The sequence below is a fragment of the Delphinus delphis genome, chromosome 20 (genome assembly GCF_949987515.2).
Source record: "Delphinus delphis chromosome 20, mDelDel1.2, whole genome shotgun sequence".
NCBI classification, from domain to species: Eukaryota; Metazoa; Chordata; class Mammalia; order Artiodactyla; family Delphinidae; genus Delphinus; species Delphinus delphis.
The window spans coordinates 8,269,145-8,282,758 of NC_082702.1; the positions used below are offsets into that span (position 1 = coordinate 8,269,145).

The 13,614-nt window shown below is 57.3% G+C and overlaps 1 protein-coding gene across 2 annotated transcripts in view; it reads left to right on the top strand.

The window, feature by feature from the left end:
- Positions 1–13,614, top strand: part of LIG1 (DNA ligase 1) — a 41,786-nt gene that overhangs the window by 23,754 nt on the left and 4,418 nt on the right. For both annotated transcript variants that reach the window (XM_060000911.2, XM_060000912.2), the window contains 14 exons: positions 519–599; positions 891–947; positions 1,728–1,900; positions 4,766–4,932; positions 5,354–5,430; positions 6,298–6,389; positions 6,623–6,722; positions 7,742–7,827; positions 8,313–8,428; positions 9,422–9,517; positions 11,504–11,614; positions 12,160–12,231; positions 12,656–12,800; positions 12,955–13,037. In XM_060000911.2, the coding sequence (XP_059856894.1) occupies positions 519–599; positions 891–947; positions 1,728–1,900; positions 4,766–4,932; positions 5,354–5,430; positions 6,298–6,389; positions 6,623–6,722; positions 7,742–7,827; positions 8,313–8,428; positions 9,422–9,517; positions 11,504–11,614; positions 12,160–12,231; positions 12,656–12,800; positions 12,955–13,037 (1,456 nt within the window). The remainder of the gene's footprint in view (positions 1–518; positions 600–890; positions 948–1,727; positions 1,901–4,765; positions 4,933–5,353; positions 5,431–6,297; positions 6,390–6,622; positions 6,723–7,741; positions 7,828–8,312; positions 8,429–9,421; positions 9,518–11,503; positions 11,615–12,159; positions 12,232–12,655; positions 12,801–12,954; positions 13,038–13,614) is intronic.

The following is a 13,614-nucleotide window of genomic DNA, read 5'->3' on the forward strand; positions in this document are numbered from 1 at the left end:
GGCCGGGGGAGGTCCTTGCCTCTTGGAGTGGACTTTGAAAAGCATTCAGATCACGCTGCTCCACTCCAGCCACGCTGACCCCTTTTCTTTTCCTCAAACATGCCAGGCGTGTGTCTGCCGCAGGGCCTTTGCACTCACCGTTCCCCCCACTTGGAATGCTCTTCTCTCTGGTACCCACACTGCTCACTCCTCACATCATTCTGCCCAAACATCTCCTCTGGCCTTCCCCTGCCGCCCTCTGAAGTAGCACCTACCATCGTGATTCCTCCCCCTACTTGGTTTTCTAAAATATTGTTTATCTAAAATGATTTATTCACTTAACGTTTTTTTGTCTTTTCCCCCTGACTCTCCCTCTGGAATGTGAACTCCAGGTTAGCAAACTTGTTTTCATTCTCTTCTGTGCCCTTGTGCCTGGAATAGTACCTGGCACTTAGTAGGTGCTCAATAAATATTAGCGGGAGGAATGACTTCCCTTCGACCCAGGCATCTACCCTACAGTCTCCCTTTTCCCTCCACAGACACCTGGACCCATCCAGCTACAATCCTGCCAAGAACAACTACCATCCCGTCGAAGATGCTTGCTGGAAGGTGGGCCAGAGGTGAGGCTTGGCCCTCCCTAGACTGTCCTTCTCCAGTCCCTGGCACTGCGGGAGGCCCTGTCTCCGGAGGCTTCAGTGGGAGAAAACTGGCAAATCTCTCCCCTCCGTGTTTTGGGGAGACCATCGGCAGCTCTGAAGGGGACGGAGAGAAAGCCCCAGGCAGTGGCTGGGCGGGGTTGCGTGCATCTGGGGATTTAGCAAGGCTGTCCCCAGGCAGGTGTGGGGAGGAAGGTGGCTGGAGGGGCAGCGTGGGTGTACGCACAGCTCTTGTTTTCTCTTTTCCTCCCGCAGAGTCCCTTACCTGGCTGTGGCCCGGACGTTTGAGAAGATCGAAGAGGTTTCTGCACGGTAATTAACCAGGCCGGCCTGGCCGGGGCCGCTGGGTGAAGGCCCTTCGGGCTCTGTCTCTCTGGCAGCCTCTGTGCCTCCAGCTGCTTAATCCTTTTAACCTCTCCTCTCTCAGCTTCACCCTGACACACGAGATCACAGGCCACGGGCATGGCCACGAGAGTGGCTGCAGGCCCTCTGGAGGCCCAGGCTCAATCATTTCTGCCTCATTTGTGGGTCAGAGCAAGATGTGAGGGTGAGCCGAGACCCCTGGCGTGAGGAAACAGCCCCCACCTCCTGGTGGCAGGAACGGAGTCTAGCCTAGGTAGTCAGAAGTAGCCGCCACCTGGCTGACATGCCTCGACGTTAGAGGAAATCCAGGTCTTGTTTGTAGCGAGAACCCCACCTCAGTCTGATACTAGCTCTGTGACCTTGGGCAAGTTACACGATCTTTCCACGCCTCCGTTCCTTTGCCTGTAAAATCAGATAATATCTAGCTCAGGGGAGCTGTGAGAGTTCAGGGAGTTAGAGGATGCAGAGGGCTTCACACCAGTGCCGGCACCTAGAAAACAGTCCATATGCGTCAGCTGTTACTTCTCTACAGATGACGGTCAAATGGAATTCCTTTCCCCCCAGCAGCCTGTGACGGTGCCTGTGGCTCGGGTCACACACTGGGCACTGGTCGTGAGCCCTCTCCTTGTCTCTGTTCCCGGATTCCTTTTATCCCGCCACCGCCGCCCCACATTGGTCCTGAAACGCCAGGTGGTCACACACATCCCCCTGCCCCGTCCCCTCCTGCAGGCTCCGGATGGTGGAGACACTGAGCAACCTCCTGCGCTCCGTGGCGGCCCTGTCACCTGCTGACCTCCTCCCCATCCTCTACCTCAGCCTCAACCGCCTGGGGCCGCCCCAGCAGGGCCTGGAGCTCGGCATTGGTGACGGCATCCTCCTCAAGGCGGTGGCCCAGGCCACAGGTGAGGGGGGCGCTGTGGTGGAAGCCCCAGCGGTGGTGGGGGGAGCTTCGAGGGAGGGAGTGGAGAGGCCGGGAGCACCTGGGAGACGATGGAGGGGGACTGGGAAGGTGGAGAGACGGGGAGAGCGAGGGCAGCGAGCGGGGTGCGGGGGGAGAGCAGGACCAGGTCTGCGCTGAGACCCGGTCGGGGTGGGAGGAGGTGCTGCAGGCCCAGAGCAGGACTGGGCCGGGACTGAGGGCTGGGGCTTGTGGAGGTAGCTGGGCTTTGACCAGCAGAGTCACGAGGGGAGATGAGGAAAGAGCAGGGTGTGGGCGGGGCTGGCAGCCTCCGAGGGCCGAGCCCTCGGTGCTTAGGAGAGGCTGGCTGGCCATGTGGACGGGACCTCCTGCCCACCAAGGGCCTGGAATGCTCCGTGTTTATTGTGACGGCGTCAGGGAGCTGTGGAAAGGTCCTGAGCAGGCAAAGGGCAGGGTTAGTTCTGGGCCCGTGTGGAGGATGGACAGGAAACCAGGAGGCCGGGGAGGAAGTGGGGCAGAGGTCCAGGGGAGCTGTGGGCAGCAGAGGAGAGGGCAAGAGAAGGGAGACGGGGCCCAGGAGGGAACTGCATGCAGGGGTCAGGGATGGAGGAGGTGAGAAGAATACCCCCGGGTCCATCATGATGGACCCACCACCAGGTCAGGACACCTTGAGGGGCAGGCCGGTCCAGGGGAAGTTACTAAATTCAGCTTGGGACCAACCTGTATCTGTGGGCCACCCAACAGTCGAGGAAACAAAGCTCAGGAGATCTGGGTCACAGAGCAGGATCTGGGAGCCCTGAACTTTGGAGTCCTGGTTACGTGCTGGCCAGTTCTCGTGCCCAGGGACAGGGTCTCTGGGGAGGAGAGGGGCGGGGCTTTGAGTCACACCTTGCGCAGCACCAGCGCTTAAGGAAGAAGAGGTTTGAGGGTTTCGTGAGAGGACAAGGTGCCTGAGGAAGATTGACCAGGAATGGAAGAGAGTCATGGGGTCGTCGGAACCAGAGGAGCTGAGATCAGAACGCTCCCACGCGTTCGCTCAAGACACATTCATTAGGTGCTGACATCGCACCAGACCCGCTGCAGACTGTGTCCACTAGGATACTTCCCTCTGCCAGTAACACAAAACCCAGCCACGCTGGCGCAAAGGAAGAAGGATTTCTCCTCCTTACATAGTGAGGAGTGGAGAGTAGGCGGCAGCCAGTGCTGCCCGGCCTTGCTGCCAGACGGGACCAAGGGGCCGAGGCGGTTTGCGTCCTTCCGTGTTCACGCTCACACGTGTCTCCTCAGGCCCCCCTCGGCTGCCCGGCCCAAGGGGTGTGGAGAGTTGGTCAGGCGATAGCACTTACAGGCACGGGGCCTGGCAACTCGGTCATGTCCTCATGGCTTCCAGATAAAACTTTGGAATATAATTGTTTTGGAAGTGAGTTGGGGTGGATCCAGACACCAGAACCTGCTTTGTATTTTGCATATCGGCGATGCTATGGAATAGATAAGTGTAGGTCGTTGTCAAAAAAAAAAAAAAAATCTCTGGCCAAGCGGCCAGAGATTGAAATGCGTGCTTTTTCATTGTGAATTGCTTTCCCTCTGTTTCCTTCGTACATGAGTTGGGGCATTGTGCTGACCTGATACGTGTGGGTAAGTTGTGTCATCTCTGCATTTCTTCCGGAGTAGAGAGGAGTGACACAAAATGCCTGTCCTGGGAAGGGCCTGTGGTTCTGATAGGTTGAGAATGGCTAGGCAGAGCTGTTGTGATAACTTGCCTCCACCTTCCCAGCCTCCTGCTCTTTTTAGAATGTATTTTATTGCAGTAGAGTTGATTTACAATGTTGTGTTAATTTCCGCTGTACAGCAAAGTGACTCAGTTATACATATGTTGGGTTGGCCAAACAGTTCGTTCGGTTTTAAGTAAAAATAAAAGACACATTTTTCATTTTCACCAAGAGCTTTCTTGAACAATGTATTCACTAACCAAACAAACTTTTTGGCCAACCCAATATATATACATTCTCTTTCCTATTCTTTTCCATTATGGTTTATCACAGGATATTGAATATAGTTCCCTGTGCTACACAGTAGGACCTTGTTGTTTATCCATCCCATATATAATAGTTTGCGTCTGCTAATCCCAAACTCCCACTCCTTCCCTACCCCACCCACTGCCCTTGGCAACCACAAGTCTGTTCTCTGTGTCAGTCTGTTTCTGTTTCGTAGATAAGTTCATGTGTGTCATGTTTTAGATTCCGCATATAGGTGATATCATATGGTATTTGTCTTTCTCTGTCTGACTTCACTAGCTGCATCCACGTTGCTGCAAAGGGCACTATTTTGTTCTTTTTATATGGTTGAGTAGTACCCCACTGTATGTATGTGCCACGTCTTTATCCCTTCATCTGTTGATGGACATTCAGGTTGTTTCCATGTTTTAGTTATTGTGACTAGTGCTGCTATGAACATAGGGGTCCAGCTGCCTACTCTTACAGCAAGGGGTGTCCATGGGACCCAGCCTAGACAATAAGTAAGGCCAGAGCACCTCCACTGTATTTAAATTGATGACTTCAAAAGGATAAGGTGACAGAAAACAAGCAAAGGCCCACTGGGCTCTGCCAGAGGATGTTAGTGAGCGACTGGAGGACAGGCAGAGGGTCCCTTGGCCGCCTTCTCCGTCTACACTTGCTCCCCTGGTGATCGCATTCCACCCCAAGGCTTTAAGTCCCGTCTACACACTGATGACACCACCCCAGACATCCCCTCTGGTGTAGACGGGTTCATCATCCAGGCCGCCTGGAGCCGGGAGCCGTGTGGCCACACCTCTCCTTGCCCTCAGCACCCTCTCTCTCCGCCCCCCAAGGCCGGCAGCTCGAGTCGGTCCGGGCCGAGGCGGCCGAGAAGGGCGACGTGGGGCTGGTGGCCGAGAGCAGCCGCAGCACCCAGAGGCTCATGCTGCCCCCACCCGCCCTCACCGCCTCCGGCGTCTTCACCAAGTTCCGGGACATCGCGCAGCTGGCCGGCAGCGCTGTGAGTGGGCAGGCGGCTCACCCGCTCTCCAGACCCTTTGCCCCTGGGGACCCAAAAGGCTCTGGTTAGACTGTTCAGGGCTGGATCGCCTTGGTCCTGCTTGTGGGATCAGAGCTTCCTTTCCTTCTGCTGCTCTCAAGACCGAGGGAACCTCTTCCTGAGAGTCTAGCCCTGATCTAGTGTGGGCCGTGGGACACGGCTCCATAAACACGTGCTGAGCAAAGCTAGGGTGGGAGGCAAGAAGAGAGCGAGCTTTTCACCGCGCTGTGCGCGCGTGGCCGTGGGATGGGGGAGCGAGGGGGGGGATGGGGGCAGGTATTCCAAGAGTGGCAGCTCCCCAGGCAGCATGGTTGGTGGGGAGGTGTGGTCCCCTCCCCTCCCTTCACCCCAGGCACTGACTGCCCTTCCCCCACATCTTCAGTCCACAGCCAAGAAGATGGACGTCATCAAAGGCCTCTTTGTGGCCTGCCGCCACTCAGAAGCACGATTCATCGCCAGGTGAGTATGGGGGCCTGTGAGGGTGGGGAGAGGTGGAGTGGAGAGGGACTGGCAGCTGTATCACTGCTAGTGCCCCGACCGCCCTTGGATGAGAACAGCGTGAGAGAGGAGCCTGGGCCCTGAGGGGGCGGGATGGGAACATAGGCTTCCTTTCACAGCCGGCTCCTCTTCTCAGTAGCACTGCCTGGAAAAGGGTGGGGGCTCGTGGGTGAAGAGTGCCGCACTTGATTAGTGATGTCTGCCTTGGCCTGGGTGGGGACAGTAAGCAAGGTAGCCAAGTGGTAGCCATCCTTGAAGTGTTTGTCCGACATAGTCGTTGGAGTGTTTCTTGGGTACCCTGCCCCATGCTACGTGCTTTCTTCCTCCCTGCAGCTCTTGAAGGTGGGCCCTGTTAGCCTCACCCCAGTTTACAGAAGGGGAGATGGAGGCACAGGGAGGTGAAGCTTCCTGCCTGAGGTTGCTGGCTCAAAGCAGGGCGTGTGGCGGGGACAGGTTCCTGACCATCACACTCTGGCACCCCTGGGGCAGGCTGCCTTCCAGTTCCAGGCCCAGCTCCGGCCCTGCCCCTCCTTCCCTGAGCCACTCCAGTTTCTCAGAGCGCAGCTGAGGAGAGAGGCAGAGACGCCTGCAAGGCCCCTAGTTCTGTCCGCAGGCGCTGCCAGCAGTCATGGTGGTTACTGGCCGGCCTGTTTCCTCCTCTGTTAAGCGGGGCTGTGTGATCTCAGGTCACTTCCGGCTCTGGAGGTTGCTCTGGTTTTGAGGAGAGGGTCGAGGTTGGGGAGACTGGAGGAGAGAGGAGCAAGGGGTAGAGGGCGGGGTCGGACAGGTACGGACAAGCCCACTCCCCGTTACCTGCTGTCTCCCCAGAGCCCTGAGTGGACGGCTGCGCCTCGGGCTGGCAGAGCAGTCAGTGCTGGCGGCCCTCGCCCAGGCCGTGAGCCTCACCCCGCCAGGTCAAGGTGAGCCCCCGTGGCCGGCCCCGTGCCCACCACTCGAGTTAACCTGGCTGCCCTTCTCCTTGTCAGAAGTCCATGCCCACGCCCACCCCTACACGTGGTTCCCACCTCCCACTGCCACTCCAGGCTTCTCTCCCCTGCGGACACCATCCCTGGCGCCACCACCCACCGTGGACTTGGGTGGCTGAGCGGGGTTGGGCCCATCCCAAAGCCTCTTCTGCTGGGGCTTGTCTTAGAATTCCCCCCAGCCGTGGTGGATGCTGGGAAGGGCAAGACAGCAGAGGCCAGAAAGACATGGCTGGAGGAGCAAGGCATGATCCTGAAGCAGACGTTCTGGTGAGTTCCAGGGGCCCTGGGCAGAGCGAGGGGGGTGGGGGGAGCCAGAGGGGGGCGGTGGGAAGGGCCCGAGGGGTAATGGGTGAAGTGGGAGGGGCCAGCAGCCAGCAAGCATCTGTGACCATCACAGGGCTAGTGACAGAGCACTGGGTGGTGATCCAGACGAGACTGGTGCTGGGCACAGGGATGATGACAAAGATCGGGAAGATGGCCAACAGTGAAGGGTCAGTGACACAGGGACAGGGAGAGATGCAGACACAGAGAAGAGGAGGAGGTATCAAGAGGTTTTCAAGTTCCAAACAGGACTGTGCATGTGGAAAGGCCACAAGAGCCCCAGATGGGGGCTAGTGACTGACGCACAGTGAGGGGTCGTGACAGTCACGGAGAGGATGTCTGTGGAGTGATGGTGAGGGCTCCAGAGAGAGCCACATGGAGGGACCTGGCTAGCTACCGACCCAGGGCTGGCCACAGCGGGACGGTGACAGCCCAGATGGAGTGTCAGCAGCAGGAGGGCAAACGAGCCATTCCACAAGTGCCCATGGGGCACCTGCTCTGGGCCAGGCCCCTTGGGTGCTGGATACACAAGACAGACAAGCCCTGCAGAGCCTCTGGGGCCAGGGCGGCAGCCTTAACTCTGCCCCTGCGTGGGCACCTACAGACTGCCGCTCTCAGGCCTGCCCAGGCTAGTTAAATCAGAATCTTTGCAAGTGGAGGCTGGCCTTGAAGAAACACTTTTTTGAACACATCCTTGAGTGGCTGTGACATGTAGCCCAGGTAGAGAATCGCTCATCTCATGATGACAGACTGGGGAGCGATGGCGGGCCCGGCTCGAGGGAGACAGAGTCAGAGTGATATATAGTGATACTGAGGGAGGACTGCGACAGAAACAGGGCGACAAGGGGAGTCGGGGATAGGCAGGAGTAGGCCCTGGGGCCAGGTGGCAGGCAGAGGTGGATCTTGCAGCCAGAGAGCAGAGTTCTAGAAACACATGCCCCACCTTGTTCTCGCCCCCACCCCAGCGAGGTGCCCGACCTGGACCGGATCGTCCCCGTGTTGCTGGAGCACGGTGTGGAGCGGCTCCCGGAGCACTGCAGGCTGAGCCCAGGTACCAGCCCCACGGGCCCCTCTGGAGTCGGTCTATAGCCTCACCCTGGGCCCCAGGCGCTGGGCTGGCCGCCTTCCAGCTCCACTCCCTCCACCTGGCCTTGGCTTCTGCCCTCCAGGGCGGCCATGGGAGGGCCCGCTGCCCAGAGCTCACCCGTCTCAGAAGCCGCAGGACCCTCTCCTCCAAAGTCAGTCCTGTCCCCTGTGCCAAAAGCGGTTTTTTCCTGCTGGGACTTCCCGCTTCTGTGTTAGAGCTGCTACACCAGAGATACTCCAAAAGGCAAGGCAGGCAGGCAGACAGACTCTTGTTTTCTTGTACGTAAGAGTCCAGAGGGAGGCAGGAGGCCAGGGAGGGGCTGCGCGGCACTCCGGGGCTCAGCCACCCAGGTTCCCTCTGTCTCATCACTTCGTCATCCTGAGGTTGTCACCCTAATGTGCCCCCCCACCCCGTCTACCTGACCTCACTCTCATCGCAACCCCCCCCAGGGGTCCCCCTGAAACCAATGTTGGCCCACCCAACGCGGGGCGTCAGCGAGGTCCTGAGGCGCTTTGAGGAGGCAGCTTTCACCTGCGAGTACAAATACGATGGGCAGAGGGCACAGGTAAGGGGGTGGACACATCCCTTCTGCAGAAAGGGGCATGCCGTCGAGCAGGGCCGTGGGGTCCCTCAGACCTGAGTTCCAAGCCATCTGGTCGTGCGCATCTCTCGGGGCTGTAGTTCCCATCTCCGGGCAATCCGCGCTCATAGCCACCTGACTGGCTTCTCTGAGAATCAGTTTTGATGATATCGTCACAGTCCTGACCCACGGCAGTGGGAGCTCAAGCAGCGTTGGCTGCACTCGTGCCCTGCTGGTGGGTGTATTAATGTAACGGGTGCCTCCCAGGGCCGGAGGTGTCCTTGGTCTGGGCTGTAAGGATGCTCCTTGTGGCTCTTCTGTCCTGGGGGGGTTGGGGCCGGCTCCGCCCTGATCCTCACCTGCGGATGGATAAGCGAGCTTGGTGGGCGCCACCCTGTGGTGCCTTGAGGAGGCTGCACACGGTGGATTCAGTAGACGCTTAACAACGCAGATGGGTCTTTGAAATACAGTGCCGAGAAGAAAATGAACAAAGTGAGTTACCATGGTGACAGTGATTTTAAAAAATACATACATATGTTTAAAGTCGTATGTTACGTCATACACACACACTACTGTTTCTTGGGATAATATACGTGTTAGGTGGCACGTATGTAGCACTACTCAAGGCCTGTGGCCCAGACGTAGTAAAATGAATAAATTAAAATCATAAAACCCAGAATGATGTTTACGGCCTAACAACATCCAGACAGATCAGCACATACACGCAGAGTCAGTGCCTGTGCTTGCAGGGGGAGGAGGGTAGGGATTGGAGATGAAGCAGAGGTGGCGGGGACTTCCACACACAGGGCCGGGAGGTGCTGTTTGAACCAAGGAGAGGATTCACTCAGGTCTCTGCACCAGTACCTCCTCCAGAGCTTCTGGAACCGTCTGCCAATGAAAGTGGGGTGAAGAAGAGAAAGGAGGGGCCCCTGGGGGAGACCCGGCCCTGAGTCCCTCTCCGCTCCCCCACTGTGGCAGATCCACGTTTTGGAAGGCGGCGAGGTGAAGATCTTCAGCAGGAATCAGGAGGACAACACCGGAAGGTACCCTGATATCATCAGCCGCATCCACAAGGTGGGCACCTGCCGCTGCCTCTCACTCACATGGGGGCCGGGGCTGCACTTACGGGTGCAGGGAACTGAGGCCCAGCCCGGCCAGCTCGGCACAGCAGGGGTTGATGGGAAGGAGATTGGAGTGTGTTGGGCTGCAAATAATGGAACAACTGCAGATGTTATTTTCTTCTCAAATCTGAAGGCGGGTGGCCCTAGGCTGGCTCAGCTGAGCACCAGGGTCCTCCCAAACCCAGCTTGGTCCTCTGTCCTCTACTGTCCTTGGCTGGTTCCTTTCATCCCAGTGCCTGTCCCCTATGGTCTCCAAGTAGCCACCACGCTTCCAGACAGTCAGGAAAGGGGTTCCAGTTTCTGTCGCTTCCCACAAAGTTAGTGCTTTTCTGGGTGCCTCCTACCACCCCCGGCTGACTCCAGCATGGGGGTCCTTGTCCAGCACTGGTTGCCATGGCCACTCTGGTGCAGCAGAGGCTGGGGAAGCCAGAATCTTGCTCTCTGACAGGGAGAGGGTTTGGGATGAGGGTGAAGGCAGCCTGCAGACTGGCCCCACAGCCTAACTAGGGCTGAGTCTCGAAGGCCCTGGAGCCGGGGACGTCTCTGCCCTCAAGGGGGCGGTTTGGGGCCTTTTTTAGGAGTCAGAGAGCCATTCTCCTGCCTTCCCTAATTAATAAGGAAACTTGCTCTTTCCTAAAGCAGCAGGACAGAAGTAACAGTATACGGCACAGACATTAAAGGAGTTCCTGGTACATGCCAAGCACTGTTGTTTTAAACCAGCTTAAGGTGTAGCTTTGTAAAAGGTTCTGATAGAGTTTGAAGGGTTTTGACAAGTTCATACACCCACGTAATCAGCATGTAAAATGTTTCCGTGTTTTCGTCACTCCAGAATGTTTCCCCATGCCCCATGCCAAGTAGGCCCCTGTCCCCGCCCCCATCAGCCATCTCCTGAGGCAACAGCCACTGATCTGCTTTTTCGTTGGGACAGGTTCGTTTTTGCCTCTGCTAGAGCTCCAGATACGTGGTGATGGTACAGGGTCTTTTGTATCTGGCTTCTTTCGCTCATTCATTCAACAAGTATTTGTTGGGCGACTGCCCTGTGCTGAGCCCTGTGCTGGAGGCTGGGGCTTTAACAGAGAGGGCGGGGCAGGCACATCTTCGTCAGAGTCCCGCTGCTGCCTCTATGAGTACACTCAGAGATCGGGCGCTGAAGAAAAGGTCCAGCATTCATTGGAGCCTTTAAAAGAATAAGACTTAGACTTGGTGTCAGGAAAGCAAGGCCATCACCAAGCACAGCCCAGGGTACAGTGGGAATGGTGCCCCTGGAGTCGTGCAGATTCTAGCGTAAACAGCATGTGCAAAGGCCCGGTGGTTGGAGGGGCACAGCCCATTCAAGAAACAGAAAGGCTAGTGCATTGGGGTACAGAGCGTGAGTCTGAGGGGGACAGGTGAGGCGAGGAAGGGCCACGGGCTGACCAAGGAGAGGTCCCACAGCTTTGGGGAGCTGTAGGGTGGTTTTTAGCAGGGATGAGAAGTGATCAGATTTGGGGTTTGCCAAGAGCAGCCTGGCTGCTATGAGGAGAGTGGATTGGACAGGGTCAGTGCAGGAGCGGGGAGACCAGTAGGATGCTGTGGCTTAGGCTGGACTGGGCTCAGCAAGGTGGTGACAGGTGGACAGCTTAGCAGTTTCAGAGTGGAAACGGACAAGTTCACGGGGTAATTGAGTGTGAAGTGGGAGGAAGAGGAAGATGACAAAGGCTCCTTGGTTTCCAGCTTGTGGGACCAAATAGTAAGTCCTCAGAAAACATAGTTTTTTTCCCCTCTCAGTGGGGAACAAGAGAAGGGGTCTGTGTTCACATGTGTCTCTTTAAGGTTGACGTCAGTTTGTCAGTGGATCTTCAGAGCTGCAGAAGGAAAAAGATATTTGTTTCCCTGCGTCTGTCTTTTGGCCTCATCCGCCACTTCTCACCAGTCCTGGGTCCCCCTCTTCACCTTTCAGATTAAACTCCCATCAGTCACATCCTTCATCCTGGACGCGGAAGCTGTGGCTTGGGACCGGGAAAAGAAGCAGATCCAGCCATTCCAAGTGCTCACCACCCGCAAACGCAAGGTAGTCTCTGCCCACCCCTCCACCGCCTGCCCTCATCTTCCACCCAGTCCTGTGCAATCCCAGAGAGACAGAGCTATCAGTTGGGTTGTAGTTCTCTCAGCCTTTTGCAGTGTGGCTGCCACAGCTCCAGCCATCACATTCTTATCCCAGCATGCCAAGTTGGAAGGAGGGAAGGCCTCTTTTCCAACATCTGTTTTATTATGAAAGATCTGTTCTAGGAGCCCCCGCAACCTGCACCCCAGCAATCTTCTTTACTCTCATTGGCCAGAGTTGTGTCATGTCACCCCCATTAGCTGCGAGGGAGGCTGGGAGAGCAAATACCTAGCAGTGGTGAATGAGGTGGTTAGGATTAGCCAAGAGCCATCCCAATTCAGTGCGTGTGGCTGGCAGCATTGATGCCCTCACAGGTGTGCGGCCTGTTGGCTGGGGAGAAGGGGGGGGATGGCAGGTGACAGGGGTGTCTGCCTCGGGCATAATGGGAAGGGACCCAACTGGGCCCCGTCTCACCTTCCCCCGCTCCTGGTCTCCATCCTGCCCTGACCCAGGAGGTGGACGCGGCAGAGATCCAGGTGCAGGTGTGTCTGTACGCCTTCGACCTCATCTACCTCAATGGAGAGGTGAGTTCTGGCATCGTGTCCGGGTCAGCTGGGGCATGACTTGAGGTGAGGGGGGAGAGCTTGGGAGCCAGCGGTTAGAGTTTCATCACTGAGCCCGGAGGCCACACTCGGGCAGTGGTTCTCAAAATGTGGACTGTAAGGCCCTCCCTTTCCCAGCATCTGTGTGAGGGGGATTTTCTTCCTGTCCTGCAACCTGAACGACATTTTGTAGCCGTCCGAATGCAGAAGCAGATGTGAGAATCCAGCCTCTGTTAAGCCAGACATGAGAGAATTGGCAAAAATATAAAATAATGCCCCTCTTCACACTCATTTCCATAAGCCACATGATGACATGTGACCCATCCGCTTCCTGCTTCTCCCGAGGTCAGGGTTTCTTCTCTTTATTTCCACGATGATGCCCCATCTCTCTCATCCTGCCCCACAGTCCCTGGTACGTGAGCCCCTTTCCCGACGCCGGCAGCTGCTCCGGGAGAACTTCGTGGAGACGGAGGGCGAGTTTGTCTTTGCCACCTCTCTGGACACCAAGGACACGGACCAGATCGCCGAGTTCTTGGAGCAGTCGGTGAAAGGTAAGGGCATCCGCCAAGGTCTGCGCCCCCTCCGCCCACCCCCCAAGATCTGCACCCATCCCAACCCCACCCTGGACGACTGGACCAGAACCCTGCCTGCGTCTGTTGTGAGGCTGTGAGCTGGGGCTTCACAGGGCTCTCATGTGTCCCCCAGACTCCTGCGAGGGGCTGATGGTGAAGACCCTGGATGTGGACGCCACCTACGAGATCGCCAAGAGGTCGCACAACTGGCTCAAGGTGCCGCCTGCCCCCGCCCCCCTTTCTTGCTGAGCTGGGGACCGGAAGCCTGCCCATTGCTGGGTGGTCCATGCCCAGTCCCCACATCCACCCCATATGAGCCCCAGAGCCCTTTGCTCAGTCCCTCCCGCCTCTCACTGCAGCCAGCCTCGGCTCTGCTCCCCTAGTGAGTCGGCACGAGCAAATTCACCAAGGACTGGTGGAGAACCGCCCGGCTAGGCACCCCAGATGTGGGGGTGAGGGAGCCCAAGGAGCTTTCTGTTCCCTCTGAGCTTGCCTTCCGCCAGGAAGTCAGCCATGATGCAAACGGGATAAAGTCGGGGAGTGATGAGTGCTATGAAGAAAGCAAGTCCACTTGGGGCCAGGGAGGGTCTGCAGTACTTCGGGTGATTGGGAAAAGCCTTTCCAGAGGCAGTGTTTGGGTCGAGACGTGGATGATAGGAAGTGGTCGGTCATGTGAAGATCAGGGGTGGAGCATGTGGGTGGGGGTTGGGCGCGGGCAGCAAGTGCAGAGGCCCTGGGGTAGGAACAAGCTTGGTGTGTGCAGGGGTCGAGGACCATCGAGGCGTGAGGTGAG